The 12,490-nt window shown below is 46.1% G+C and overlaps 1 protein-coding gene across 2 annotated transcripts in view; it reads left to right on the forward strand.

Moving 5' to 3' along the window:
- The window catches only part of PARP1 (poly(ADP-ribose) polymerase 1), a 98,871-nt gene extending 92,258 nt beyond the window's left edge, over window positions 1-6,613 (forward strand). For both annotated transcript variants that reach the window (XM_068232818.1, XM_068232819.1), the window contains exons 22-23: window positions 2,185-2,296; window positions 5,025-6,613. In XM_068232818.1, the coding sequence (XP_068088919.1) occupies window positions 2,185-2,296; window positions 5,025-5,109 (197 nt within the window). In that variant the 3' untranslated portion in view covers window positions 5,110-6,613. The remainder of the gene's footprint in view (window positions 1-2,184; window positions 2,297-5,024) is intronic.
- The last annotated feature ends 5,877 nt before the right edge of the window (window positions 6,614-12,490 follow it).

Genomic DNA, 12,490 nt, shown 5'->3' on the forward strand with positions numbered 1-12,490 from the left:
TAATTATTTGTTACAGTTTATGGAAATCCTTAAAAAAAAAGAAAACTGAAGTTTTACTTGGATTCACTTGAAAGGGTTAAGTCTCAAGATGGCCATACATCAGGTGACTTGGCGGACGATCGACTTTCCAATAATATCAAATCAGATGAAAATCTGTGCCGCCAAGAGCATGCCAGATCGACGATGCAACCAATTATAGCGATCGGACATGCTGCAAAATCTGACACACACCGCCCCACTAGCCCCCAACACCCCCACCCCCCCCCCCCCCCCGAACCCCCGAGCGTGAATACTTTACCTGTGTGTGTCCGCGGCAATCTCCATATTCTTCCTCAAATACACGCGCCCCACGTGGTTGCCGGCGGAGCAGAGCTTTTCAGCGCAGGAAAATTTGGGCGAAGCCAGCGCCACCATAGACTGTAATAGGAATTATATCTATAGCGGCACTCAGTTGAGTAACTTCGGCGCTGTCAGAAAACGGAGCTGGAGTTACTTATAAAAACACTATAATTTGGCCTCCAACAATAGCTGGAACCCAAATTATTTCATTCCCCCACTATCCATGGCGGCCTGGAGGGGGAATAGTAACCACTTAACGACCGCCTAACGCCGATAGGCGTCAGCAGGTCGCAAGTGGTTTCCCATGGAAACTGCCCCATGTTAGTTCACGGAGGGTGTCTCCGTGAGCAGCCTGCGAGCCTCCGATCGCGGCTCACAGGCTAAATGTAAACACGCGGGAAAGAAATCCCTGCTGTTTACATCATACATCTCCGTAAAGGAGATCGGCGATCCCCGGCCTCTGATTGGTTGGGGATCGCCCGCATCTGATAGGCTGAAGCCTATCCTAGGCGGCGCAGGACGGATTGCCGTCCTGTGCCGCCCACAGCGTGAGGGAGAGGTAGGGAAGGAGAGGGAGGGCGGAAATCGCTGTGGAGGGGGGCTTTGAGGAGCACCCTAGTGTGGAAAAAAGAGGGGGGGGGGGGGGAGTCTGGTCGCCCTGGCTGCAACGTGATCTGTGCTGTGGGCTGGAGAGCCCATGCAGCACAGATCATTCAGAAGAGCCCTGGGACTTGTGCAGCAGCAGGATCAGCCATATACCGGCTGTATCCTGCGCCCAAGTCTACCGGCGCCTATTCATGTGCGTTGCCAGCGTACTGTGGGGCGCGTGTGTTGAGGAAGAGGACACTAGCTACGAAGAGGGCTTCACTAGGCCAATTCCCGAAAGATTTCATTTTGAAATTGATTGGGAATTTTCCTGCGGTTGATGGCTGCCACAGATCTCTCTGATCAGTCCCAATCAGAGAGAGATCGGTCTGGTCAATCGAATGCCAAAATTATTGTATGGGTACCTTTATGCTGGGCATACACGGTTCATTTCTGCCGCTCGATTCTCTGCTCGATCGTTTTTGCGGCTCGGTTCTGCAGTCAATTCTCTTATCTTCCGCTCGTTTTTCTTATCTTTCTCCATTCACTTCTATCAGAAATTGAGCAACAAAAAGATCGAACGGGAGATCGGACATGTCAGAAATTATCTATCGAGTCATCTGCCTGCCTCAAAAATGAGACGTGTATTCCCAGCATAAGTGCCTTGGTAGATCTCCTGCAGTCTAGAGCTGCTGATGAGAACTAATTAGACAGGTTAATCTGCCTAATCAAACACAGAACACAGAGCAGTAAATTACTTCAGCAACTATAGCTGGAATAAAACCTTTCTCCTTGTGTGCTATGGAAGAGTTCGGGTCCGCTTTAATATGTCTATATAAAATGTACAGCTGTGCAGGTTTCCCAATCACATTACTGGTGATGAGGGGGGTGTGGCCAGACATTGGTTCTCTCTTTGTCATAAGGCCAAGTTGCACTCCTACTAGATATCCTAAAACACACTGCCTCTAGGTATGAAGATTGTGTACTCCCCCACCCCCATTCCTTTAGATTGTAAGCTCACAAGGGCAGGGCTCTCTCGCACTTTTGTGTCTTGAAATGTATTGATTTTGTCACTGTAATGACCAATTCTGTGTTTTATACAAGCTCTGTATTTAGTATATTTGTGTTTACCATTTGTCTGTATTATTTTGTACCCCATGTTTGTTTCTTACTTTGTACAGCACCACGGAATATGTCGGCGCTTTATAAATCAATAATAACATTGCTGAAATTGTTGTTGTTTTCTCTTGTGTCGTGCAGGTTTGGGCCGAACCGCACCTGATCCCGCTGCTACTGTCCAGCTTGATGGAGTGGATGTTCCTCTGGGGAAGGGAATTCCTACTGTCAATGACACTAGCCTGCTGTATAACGAGTATCCTTTCTTGCAATCACAATGGCACCAAGGGCCTGATTTCCTGAAAGCAAAAAACATCAATGATTATATAGACCTGGTCTTTATCCTATGTATTAAAACGCGTGCGTGCGTGCGTGCGTCTGTGTGTGACTGCTTCCAGACTTGACAGTTTGCTGTCTGAGAACCTCATTGCATTGTGGGAAATAACAGCTTTTTTCAACTGCCAAGCAAGCAACATCTCCCTGTGTGCATATACTTTGGACAGTGGTGGGGGACGGGTGAGCAGTAAGCGTCGGTATGTGCATTGCCGATTTTAGCGGCCGGTGCCTAGTGTCCATTTTTTAACAGGCGGTCCTTTTTACTAGTGCGTTTATAAACTGCTGTTAAATAGTAAAATCTTGTAACCCTCACTTAGGTGGTGTCAGAGCAAAGTGAGGGTATAACGGCACAAATCCAGGGAGAACTACTCCAGGTGGTCCTAGTGGAAGGGACCCTTCACTTTCCCTCCCTCCAGTACAGGCCCTGTATTCCAGGGCCGGCCTTTGATATGAGCGACCTGAGCGGTCCTTGCCGTCCCGCTGTCTCCCACTGCGTCCTCTCCATCTGTAACTGGAGCAGGACTACAATAAATGTGGACAATCGGCAGCCATTTTCTTGTAGCCCTGCTCTAACTACAGATGGAGCGGAGGCGGGGAGAGAATAGGGACGTCGGCGCTGGAGCGTGGAAGTCAGGTGAGTCAGTCTCTGCCCAGCCCACTGCCGCAGAAGGGGGGGGGATTGACTGGGGGCATACCACCTACACTGGGGGCAGCTATGCTACTACACTGGGGGCATACTACCTACACTGGGGGCAGCTATGCTACTACACTGGGGGCATACTACCTACACTGGGGGCAGCTATGCTACTACACTGGGGGCAAACTACCTACACCGGGGGCAGCTATGCTACGGTACTACACTGAGGGCAGCTATGCTACTACACTGGGGGCATACTACCTACACTGGGGGCAGCTATGCTACTACATTGGGGGCATACCACCTACATTGGGGGCATACTACCTACACTGGGGGCAGCTATGCTACTACACTGGGGGCATACTACCTACACTGGGGGCATACTACCTACACTGGGGGCAGCTATGCTACTAAACTGGGGGCAACTATGCTACTACACTGGGGGCAGCTGTGCTATCTATATGGGGCAACTATACTACCTACACTGGGGGCAAACTACCTACACCGGGGGCAACTATGCTATGGTACTACACTGAGGGCAGCTATGCTACTACACTGGGGGCATACTACCTACACTGGGGGCAGCTATGCTACTACATTGGGGGCATACTACCTACACTGGGGGCAGCTATGCTACTACACTGGGGGCATACTACCTACACTGGGGGCATACTACCTACACTGGGGGCAGCTATGCTACTAAACTGGGGGCAACTATGCTACTACACTGGGGGCAGCTGTGCTATCTATATGGGGCAACTATACTACCTACACTGGGGGCAACTATGCTACCTACACTGGGGGCAACTATACTACCTATACTGAGGGCTACTATACTAGCTACCTTCACTGTGGCAACTATACTGCCTATGCTTGGCTACCTACACTGAGGGCACCTACACATGAGATCCTATAGTGAGAGCACCTATACCTGCCTACCTACCTATACTGAGTCTGAGGGCATTTTTGGGGGAGGGATGCACCACAGCTATAACAAGTGTTGCAAATTCTTGGTGCTATATATGGGCCTGTGTGTGTGTGTGCGTGTATATGTGTATGCGTGTAAAGAGAATGGGGGGGCAAGAGAATCCGGTTTCGCTCAGGGTGCAGTGAATCCTAAGGCCAGGCCTGCTGTATTCACCTTACCTCCCTCTAGTTCAGGCCCTGTAGTAGTGAAAAAGCCCAGATCTGTGGGAGGGCTTTCAGTCCTCGCCTTTCTTCAGCAGGCCCTGCAGTAGTAGGGAGGCCGCCAGCTACTTACCCTCCTCCAGTACAGGCCCCTCCTCCAGACCAGGTGGTGTTGTGGTTTCACTTGTTGCAGGTGAGAGGAATCATGGTCATTTGTTATGACTCAGCAGAAGGGCTTAATCGCTTGAGGGGGGGGGGGGGGGTGTTTCACCAGTGCACTGTGATTTACAGTTATGTCGAGATTGCTTTTAGATAGACATTGTATGGACTCACTTGCAGCTAGAACACTACACCAGCTTCTCAGAATCTTAAAAGAAAAAGGGCACGGGGAGAGGAGCGGGAATGCTCCATGCAATCCAAACCCTTCCCTCTTCATAGGTGAGTATCTCATTTTTTTATCCATTTAGTATTACTTAAAGAATACCACCTTTGACACAGCAGACGGGTCTGAACCAAGGCTGGAGCCGACACTTGTTCAGTAAGGAGTCATTGGGCTAGACTCCCTGATGCTCCAGGATGACCTACTGAGTGCACCATAAGTGGCTGCAGCATTAGTCTCGGTTAGGGGTCCCAGCAGGAAACCTCCCTGAACTGCTAGATTTCATATAGGTTGTACTAAACTACATCCCACTATTCAGCCAATCACAAAGCTTGGAGAACTGTTCCCTATGAGGTTGCTGAGGACCCTAAACCAGACCAGCGCAGTGGCTGCATCTCTTGAGCGCTTTGAGTCTTTTCACTACTGGATTGAATGTTGTATTAAATAATTGTTGTTTTGTTTTAAATACCAATATTGTTTGTGTGCCTTAACTCACCTCTGCAGATATATTGTATATGACATCGCCCAGGTGAACCTCAAATATCTCCTGAAGCTGAAGTTCAACTACAAAGGCGGACTGTTGTGGTGATGGCATTACCTGATGTGCGACATAATGTACTTTCGTTAAACCAACCATAGAACTTGGACCTGCCTCTCTACACAACATATACGGACTCCACTTAATCCCTTCACTGGCCATGGGGGGGCAGTAGTGGCCTGCACTATATCCATGGATAACCTCACCTTTGCTTCCTTACCATACAAGAGTGCAAAGTAAAATGTAGTACGCTACTGACATAACGACTTAGCAAGTCTTCCTGGGACGGAGGTAGTGCGACCGGTGACCGCTGCCATTGCACTACCTGTTATAACCGCGTTTTATTTGCAGGATTCACCATGTTCACCGTAATGTCCCAGTACATAGTTTTAAGAGAGATACAGCATGGCTTTACTCGTAGTGGTTTTGGGGCAGTTGTATTGCCTCTTTTTTTCCTAGTTTAAGTGGACCTGTCACATTTAAAAACACATTTGCTCAAAGTATGGAGATCTTGTTGAAATTCCACATGTGCGTTTTTATATTTTGATGACCGCAGGATTAAAGTGCAGCTCCACTCACTGAAACCTGGTATGGACTTCCATGTGGAGAGGCTGAAATCCACTGGCCTCTTATAAGAAATATATTTCATATATATTCAGAAATTGACTGCCCTGTGTCTGCCTGCTTAGCATTAACATCTGCCTTTGCTCCTTTTAGACATATCAGGTCAGAGATAGGCACCTCTGATTAAGTCAAGTCTTTTTTAATCCTATTTCTATGCCTCTTATCTGATTTCTGCTGACATCACATAGTTTTTGGGGGTAGTAAAAATGGAGTTTAGACCCGTTTTTTGTTTTTAATCTTCCGAAGAGTGTGGGAGAGATGTACAAATACTGTCCATACATTTCAAAGTACACATGTTGGTAGAGATGTTTGGAGGCTGCCATCTTGACCACCTGTTTAAGAAGGAAAACATTTAGTTATTTGGCTTTACTGTTGATTGGCAAAAATGTTTTTTTGGTTTCTTGTTACAACAGCACGCATTTGTTTGTTTTTCATGCTTTTTCCCAACTACAAGGACATTTCCTTTCTACTCTAGGTCGCCTGGGAGAATGACACTGCATTTGTTAGTGGTCATGTGGCCTGGCGTTCCATAGTGGTCATGTGACACAACATGACCATGGTCAGAAATGCTGGTTGTAGTTGGGACTAGGGGGGCACAGTTTTGCGAGAAGGGAAATGGCACCTGCTTGTATCTGAGAAGGGGCCATGACGGTTAATTCACCTGTATGACCGCCTCTTGCCATACTGATCCATCCTCCCGACACTTCCTCCTTCACGGCCGGATCTCCTGTTGTGAAACAGGAAGTATGGAGAAGGTGAAGCACCACAGCAAGAAGAGGCCATTCAGGTAGATGGAACCCTCTCTGCCGTCGCCCCTTCTCGGACACGGGCGGGTGCCGTCTCCCCTTCTCGGACACGGGGGGTGCAGTCTCCCCTTCTCGGACACGGGCGGGTGCTGTCTCCCCTTCTCGGATACGGGGGGGGGGGGGGGGGGGCGTCTCCCTTCTCACTAAACTGCTCATTCATCCATATTTGGGACGCATTCAGTGCACATCTCTCTCTCAGAGTCAGACATCTGTAGCATCGGGGCACACAGATGGGGACAGCGGAGATCGCTAGAAGGAGATGGTGGGTTGCATCACCAGTTCACTGGGCTCCTGTGACTGTCAGTTCAGCAAATGTATTCTTGAAAATGTTCATTGTGACAGGTTTGCTTTGAGACAGTTCTTCCATTTTTTTCCAGCTGTAATCTTTTGTTTACTTTTCGATTAAAAGAATTCTTACCAGTTTACATCTTGTCTAGAATGATGATGATTATTATTATTAATCAACTTTATTTATAAAGCACTAACACATCACTCAGCACTATACAATAGACAGGGGACACTTTACAACATCAGCCAGCATTACACAGGAACATTATAACATTCAACAATGGTACACAAAATAGTAATGTAACAGTGTAGGGATAAGTATACCAGATGAGTCTCTGAGTCCAAATGGTGGGGTAGAAGAGCACATGGGAAGGAGGGCCCTGCCAAGTAGGCTTACAATCTAAGCAGCTCAGTGTCAGTCCTAGGGAAGGGGGGATAGAGCTATGAACATGGTGGGTAAGCAATGGAGAATAGATGGGTCTTTAAAGCTTGCTTGAAGGACGGAGTGAGCCTAATGGGGAAGGGGGGGGGGGGAGTTCCATATAGTAAGAGTTGCTCTGGAGAAGTCCTGCAGCCACGTGAGCGAGCAAATGATGTGAGGGACGGACATCTGTAGAGTGTTGGAGGAGCGAGTTGGGAAGCATCTCTGAATGCAATCCGAGAAGTGCAAGGGCGAGGTATGGTGGCTGGATTTGTATGCCAGGCAGAGCAGTTTAAATGTAATACTGTAGGAGGGGCAAAGATCCAGTGAAGGGACCTGTGAAGAAGAGCAATGGGAGGAGCAAAATGAGCCTGGCAGCTACATTCATAGCGGGGGGGGGGGGGGGGGGGGGGTCTGGTCTCAGGAAGTCCAGAGAGGAAGGCATTACAGTAGTCCAGACAGAAGATTGCCAGAGCATAGACCAGGAGTTTGGCAGTGTCAGGGGTCAGGTAAAGGCGAAGTGTGCCGATGTTGCGGAGATGGAAGTGGAAGGACCTGGATATCAATGGCTCACACCTGTGTAGTAGCACAGGCCTGCTCACTTGAAGCTCACTGTGGCCACGGAACTTTATCCTGGGACGCTCACGTGCCCACACAACCTCCCCCCACAAGCATTTAAAAAACACTGAATAGGTAAAGGGGCCCATACACTAGTCGATTTCAGCGATTGATCGTAAATCGATTCTATCAAATCAGCCGATCGAGTAGTGGATGATTTTTAACAATTTGATCTATCGGACTCAATGGAAAATCTAGGTCAATGAGCTGCTAGCAGCAGATCGATGGTCCATAGAGTTGCATTGGATCTAATGGTCCAATAATGCATTTAGATCTATTTCCAATAGATTTCATTCTGAAATCTATTGGAAATTTGTTCCTGGTGTGTGGCACACATCAGATAGATTCCTGTCAGATTAGACTGGACAGGCATCTGACAGAAATCTGATAGTTGAATCTGCTGCAAATCTATAATTGTATGGCCACCTTAAAGGGGAACTTCAGCCTAAACAAACATACTTTCATTAAGTTACATTAGTTATGTTAATTAAAATAGATAGGTAATACAATCTCTTACCCACCCTGTTTTAAAAGAACAGGCAAATGTTTGTGATTTCATGGGGGCAGCCATCTTTTTGGTTGAAAGGAGGTGACAAGGAGCATGAGACAGTTCCAACTGTCCTGTGTCCTGATCACCCCTCCCAGCTGCGCCCGTTAGGCTTCAAATCTCAAATTCAAAAACAAATTTGCACCAAAACAGCAGAATGAGAACAACATCAGAAATCCCATCATGCTTTGCACAGCATCAAGGGAAAAATGCCCAGGCAGTTTTCTTCTGTGCAGCTAAAAATGAGGCTTGGGTAAGAGAAACAAAGTTCTGATGCTGTGAAACTTAAAGAAACACCAAGCCTTTTCAGTGCTGCTGAATAGATTTTCAGTCTGGAGGTTCACTTTAATCCCATATTTAATCCCATATATATATTTTAACTGGAAAAGTTGGAGGCCGTCTTATACGCCAGTATAGGTATGTACCCTGAGAAGTAGCACATTGTGAGGCTTCGGGACCATGCTGTGAATACAGTGCTAATGTGGAACATTCTGCAAATTATCAGAGGAACAATTCCTTTTCTGAAAGGGAATCTGCAGTGAGACGGATATGGAAGCTGACTTTTATTTTTAAAGGGAACCTAAACTGAGAAGGATATGGATTTTTCCTTTTAAAAGAATACCAGTTGCCTGGCAGTCTTGCTGATCCTCTGCCTCTAATACTTTTAGCCACAGACCCTGAACAAGCATGCAGATCAGGTGTTCTGACTGAAGTCATACTGGATTAGCTGCAAGCTTGTTTCAGGTATGTGATTCAGCCACTACTACAGCTAAATACATCAGCAGGAGAGTCTGACAGCTGGTATTGTTTAAAAGGAAAAATCCATATCCTCAGTTTAGGTTCCCTTTAAGACTGACTTCAAAGCAGCTCCTGCCTTATAAATAGTCTGCAGAAGCCCTTCAGCAAATAAAGGCATAGCTAGCATGTGCATTCAAACTGCAGAACCACAATATACAAGGGCTGAATTGATATTCTCCCTGCCCACTATCACCTCAAAATTAAAGCGGAATATAACCCTGCATTTCAACTTTGCTCTAAAACATTATTTACAGCTTATTATATGCAAAAAGCATTTTCCTAGACCAGCATTGGAAGGGTTAAACACAGAGGTTTAAAGTTCTGTGGAGAGATATGCAGAAGTTCAGATTGTTACATTCTATTTAGTTATATGTACAGTATCTATTGAGAAATGTTACACACTCTTTGGCTGTCCTCCAACTCCTTCTCAGTCAGAGAGATGAGTCACATTCAACACTTAGATACATTTATGAAAACAAAATGTATCTATTTCAGCTTCAGATGCGTCTGCAGAAATCTCCAGGAACTTTAAAGCACCGTGTAACCCTTCCAAGGCTGGTCTAGTAAAAAAAAAAATGCTGGTTGCATATAATATACTGTAAATAATGTTTTAGAGCAAAGTTGAAATGCAGGGTTATATTCTGCTTTAAAGAGACTCCGTAACAAAAATTGCATCCTGTTTTTTATCATCCTACAAGTTCCAAAAACTATTCTAATGTGTTCTGGCTTACTGCAGCCCGTTCTACTATCACCATCTCTGTAATAAATCCACTTATCTCTCTCTTGTCAGACTTGTCAGCCTGTGTCTGGAAGGCTGCCAAGTTCTTCAGTGTTGTGGTTCTGTGATGCATCTCCCCCCTCTATGCACACTGCCTGTGTATTATTTAGATAAGGGCAGCTTCTCTCTTCTCTCTTATCTTTTACAAGCTGGATAAATCCTCCTCTGAGCTGGCTGGGCTTTCACATACTGAGGAATTACAGGCACAGCTGTCTGCACTCTGCAGGAAGAAACAGCCTAAAACTTCAGTGCATGAGAGCAGACGGGGAAAGAAACACACAAATGATCTCTTGAGATTCAAAAGGAAAGGTGTATACAGCCTGCTTGTGTATGGATGTATTTTCTATGTGTGGACATACTGTACATCAACCTACTTCCTGTTTTGGTGGCCATTTTGTTTGTTTATAAACAAACTTTTTAAAACTGTTTTTAACCACTTTTAATGCGGCGAGGAGCGGCGAAATTGTGACAGAGGGTAATAGGAGATGTCCCCTAACACACTGGTATGTTTACTTTTGTGCGATTTTAACAATACAGATTCTCTTTAAAGGGAGACCCACAATTGCACAAAACAGGTGAAACTCTAGTGTTGATAAAAAAAAACAACTTGCATGAAATCTAGTTACACTGTTTTCATACTTTTGCATTAATTTGTACTAGTGGAGGATGTATGCATTCCCTACTAGACCAAATTACGTGTGAGATTTCAAAAATACAAACAAAGGTGTGCAAAAGGTGTGTTTGTATTGGAATCCCACAGATAAGTTGGCTTCCAAGTCCTATACTATTGGTAGGGCCCCTTTTGACTTTGGAGGGACCTCAATATGGTGAAAGGGTCTAATACGGAATGCATTTTCATACAAACCATTTTGGAAGCGAAAATACTCCACTAGTGCAACTGAATGGAAATGTATGCAAATAGTGCAATTAGATTTCATGCAAGTTTTTATTATTACTAGAGTTCCACCTATTATGTGTACGGGGGTCAGTTCACCCCTTGAATAATTTGGTACTGCAGTATGAATGCACATACTATGTCTTTAATTTTCTGACAAGCTTCTGCAGATTATAAGACAGGTGCTGCTTTGAAGTCAGTCTTACCTATTCAGTGTTTTTTGTATGCTTGTTGGAGGAGGTTGTGTGGGTAATCTCCTTAGTGGTGGAAGCAGTTGTGGACGGTCCCCCCAGGTGGCAAGAGCAGTTTTAGGTGGCTTTCTGCACTGCTCCTGCCCACTAGAGATGTCCCGAACGGTTCCAGGCGAACTTTGGGTGGTTTGCCTTCGCCGGCGAACTTTCCCAGAAGTTCGGTTCGCCCCCATATTGCTTCATTAAGGTCAACTTTGACCCTCTACATCACAGTCAGCAGGCACATTGTAGCCAATTAGGCTACACTCAGTCCTGGAGCCCCCCCCCCCCCCCCCCCCATATATATAAGGCAGGGAGCGCCAGCCATTACACTCACTCGTGTGCCTGCAATAGTGAGAGAAGGGCAAGTTGCTGGCGGACTCTCATAGGGAAAGATTAGTTAGGCTCTTGTTAGCTTGCTCCTGGCTGTTTCTTATTGCTAAAATAGCACCCAACAGCTCTTTTGAGAGCTAAACTTGCTATTGTGATGTATTTTTTTTTCTGTGTGTCCCACTGACACTTATGTAGCATAGACAGCTTTTGTAATTCATACTGTGTTTGTGCCAGCCCAGGCCCAGCACAATCAGACAGTGACTACCTGTGTCAGTCAGCTGCACATTGTGTAATACCCATTACTGCACTTGTGTTGCATAGACAGCTTTTGTAATTATTATTATTATTTATTGTATTTATAAAGCGCCAACATATTACGCAGCGCTGGACATTAGTTTAGGTTACAGACAATATTTAGGGGTGACAAACAGCAATATGACAATACAGGAATACAAGAACGCCAGATGACACAGCACAGTATGAGTACAAGGTAATGCTCAGTCAGTCACTGGGGGGGAGCATGGGTTCACAGTAATGGTCATGATCAGGTGGAACACAAAAGGAGGAGGACCCTGCCCAAAGGCTTACAATCTAGAGGGAGACGTAGGGACACGAGAGGTAGGGGACCAGAGTTCAGCTGTGGGTTTAGAGCAATTGTGAGGGGTGGTAAGCCAGAGTGAAAAGGTGAGTTTTAAAGGAGAACTGTAGTGAGAGGTAAATGGAGGCTGCCATATTTATTTCCTTTTAAGCAATACCAGTTGCCTGGCTATTCAGCTAATCCTCTGCCTCTAATACTTTCAGCCATAGGCCCTGAACAACCATGCAGCAGATCAGGTGTTTCTGACAAATTTAGACAGATATGACAAGATTAGCTGCATGCTGGTTTCTAGTGTGATTCAGACACTTCTTTAGGCAAATAGACCATCAGGGCTGCCAGGCAACTGGTATTGCTTAACCTCTAGACGACCAGCTAACGCTGATTGGCGTAAACTGGTCGTCTGCGGGCTACCATGGAAACGGCCGCTCAATCGAGCGGCCTTTCCATGTCAGTTCACGGAGGGTGTCTCCGTGAACAGCCGGAGAGCTGCCGATCG

Source organism: Hyperolius riggenbachi, chromosome 4, assembly GCF_040937935.1.
Source record: "Hyperolius riggenbachi isolate aHypRig1 chromosome 4, aHypRig1.pri, whole genome shotgun sequence".
NCBI lineage: Eukaryota > Metazoa > Chordata > Amphibia > Anura > Hyperoliidae > Hyperolius > Hyperolius riggenbachi.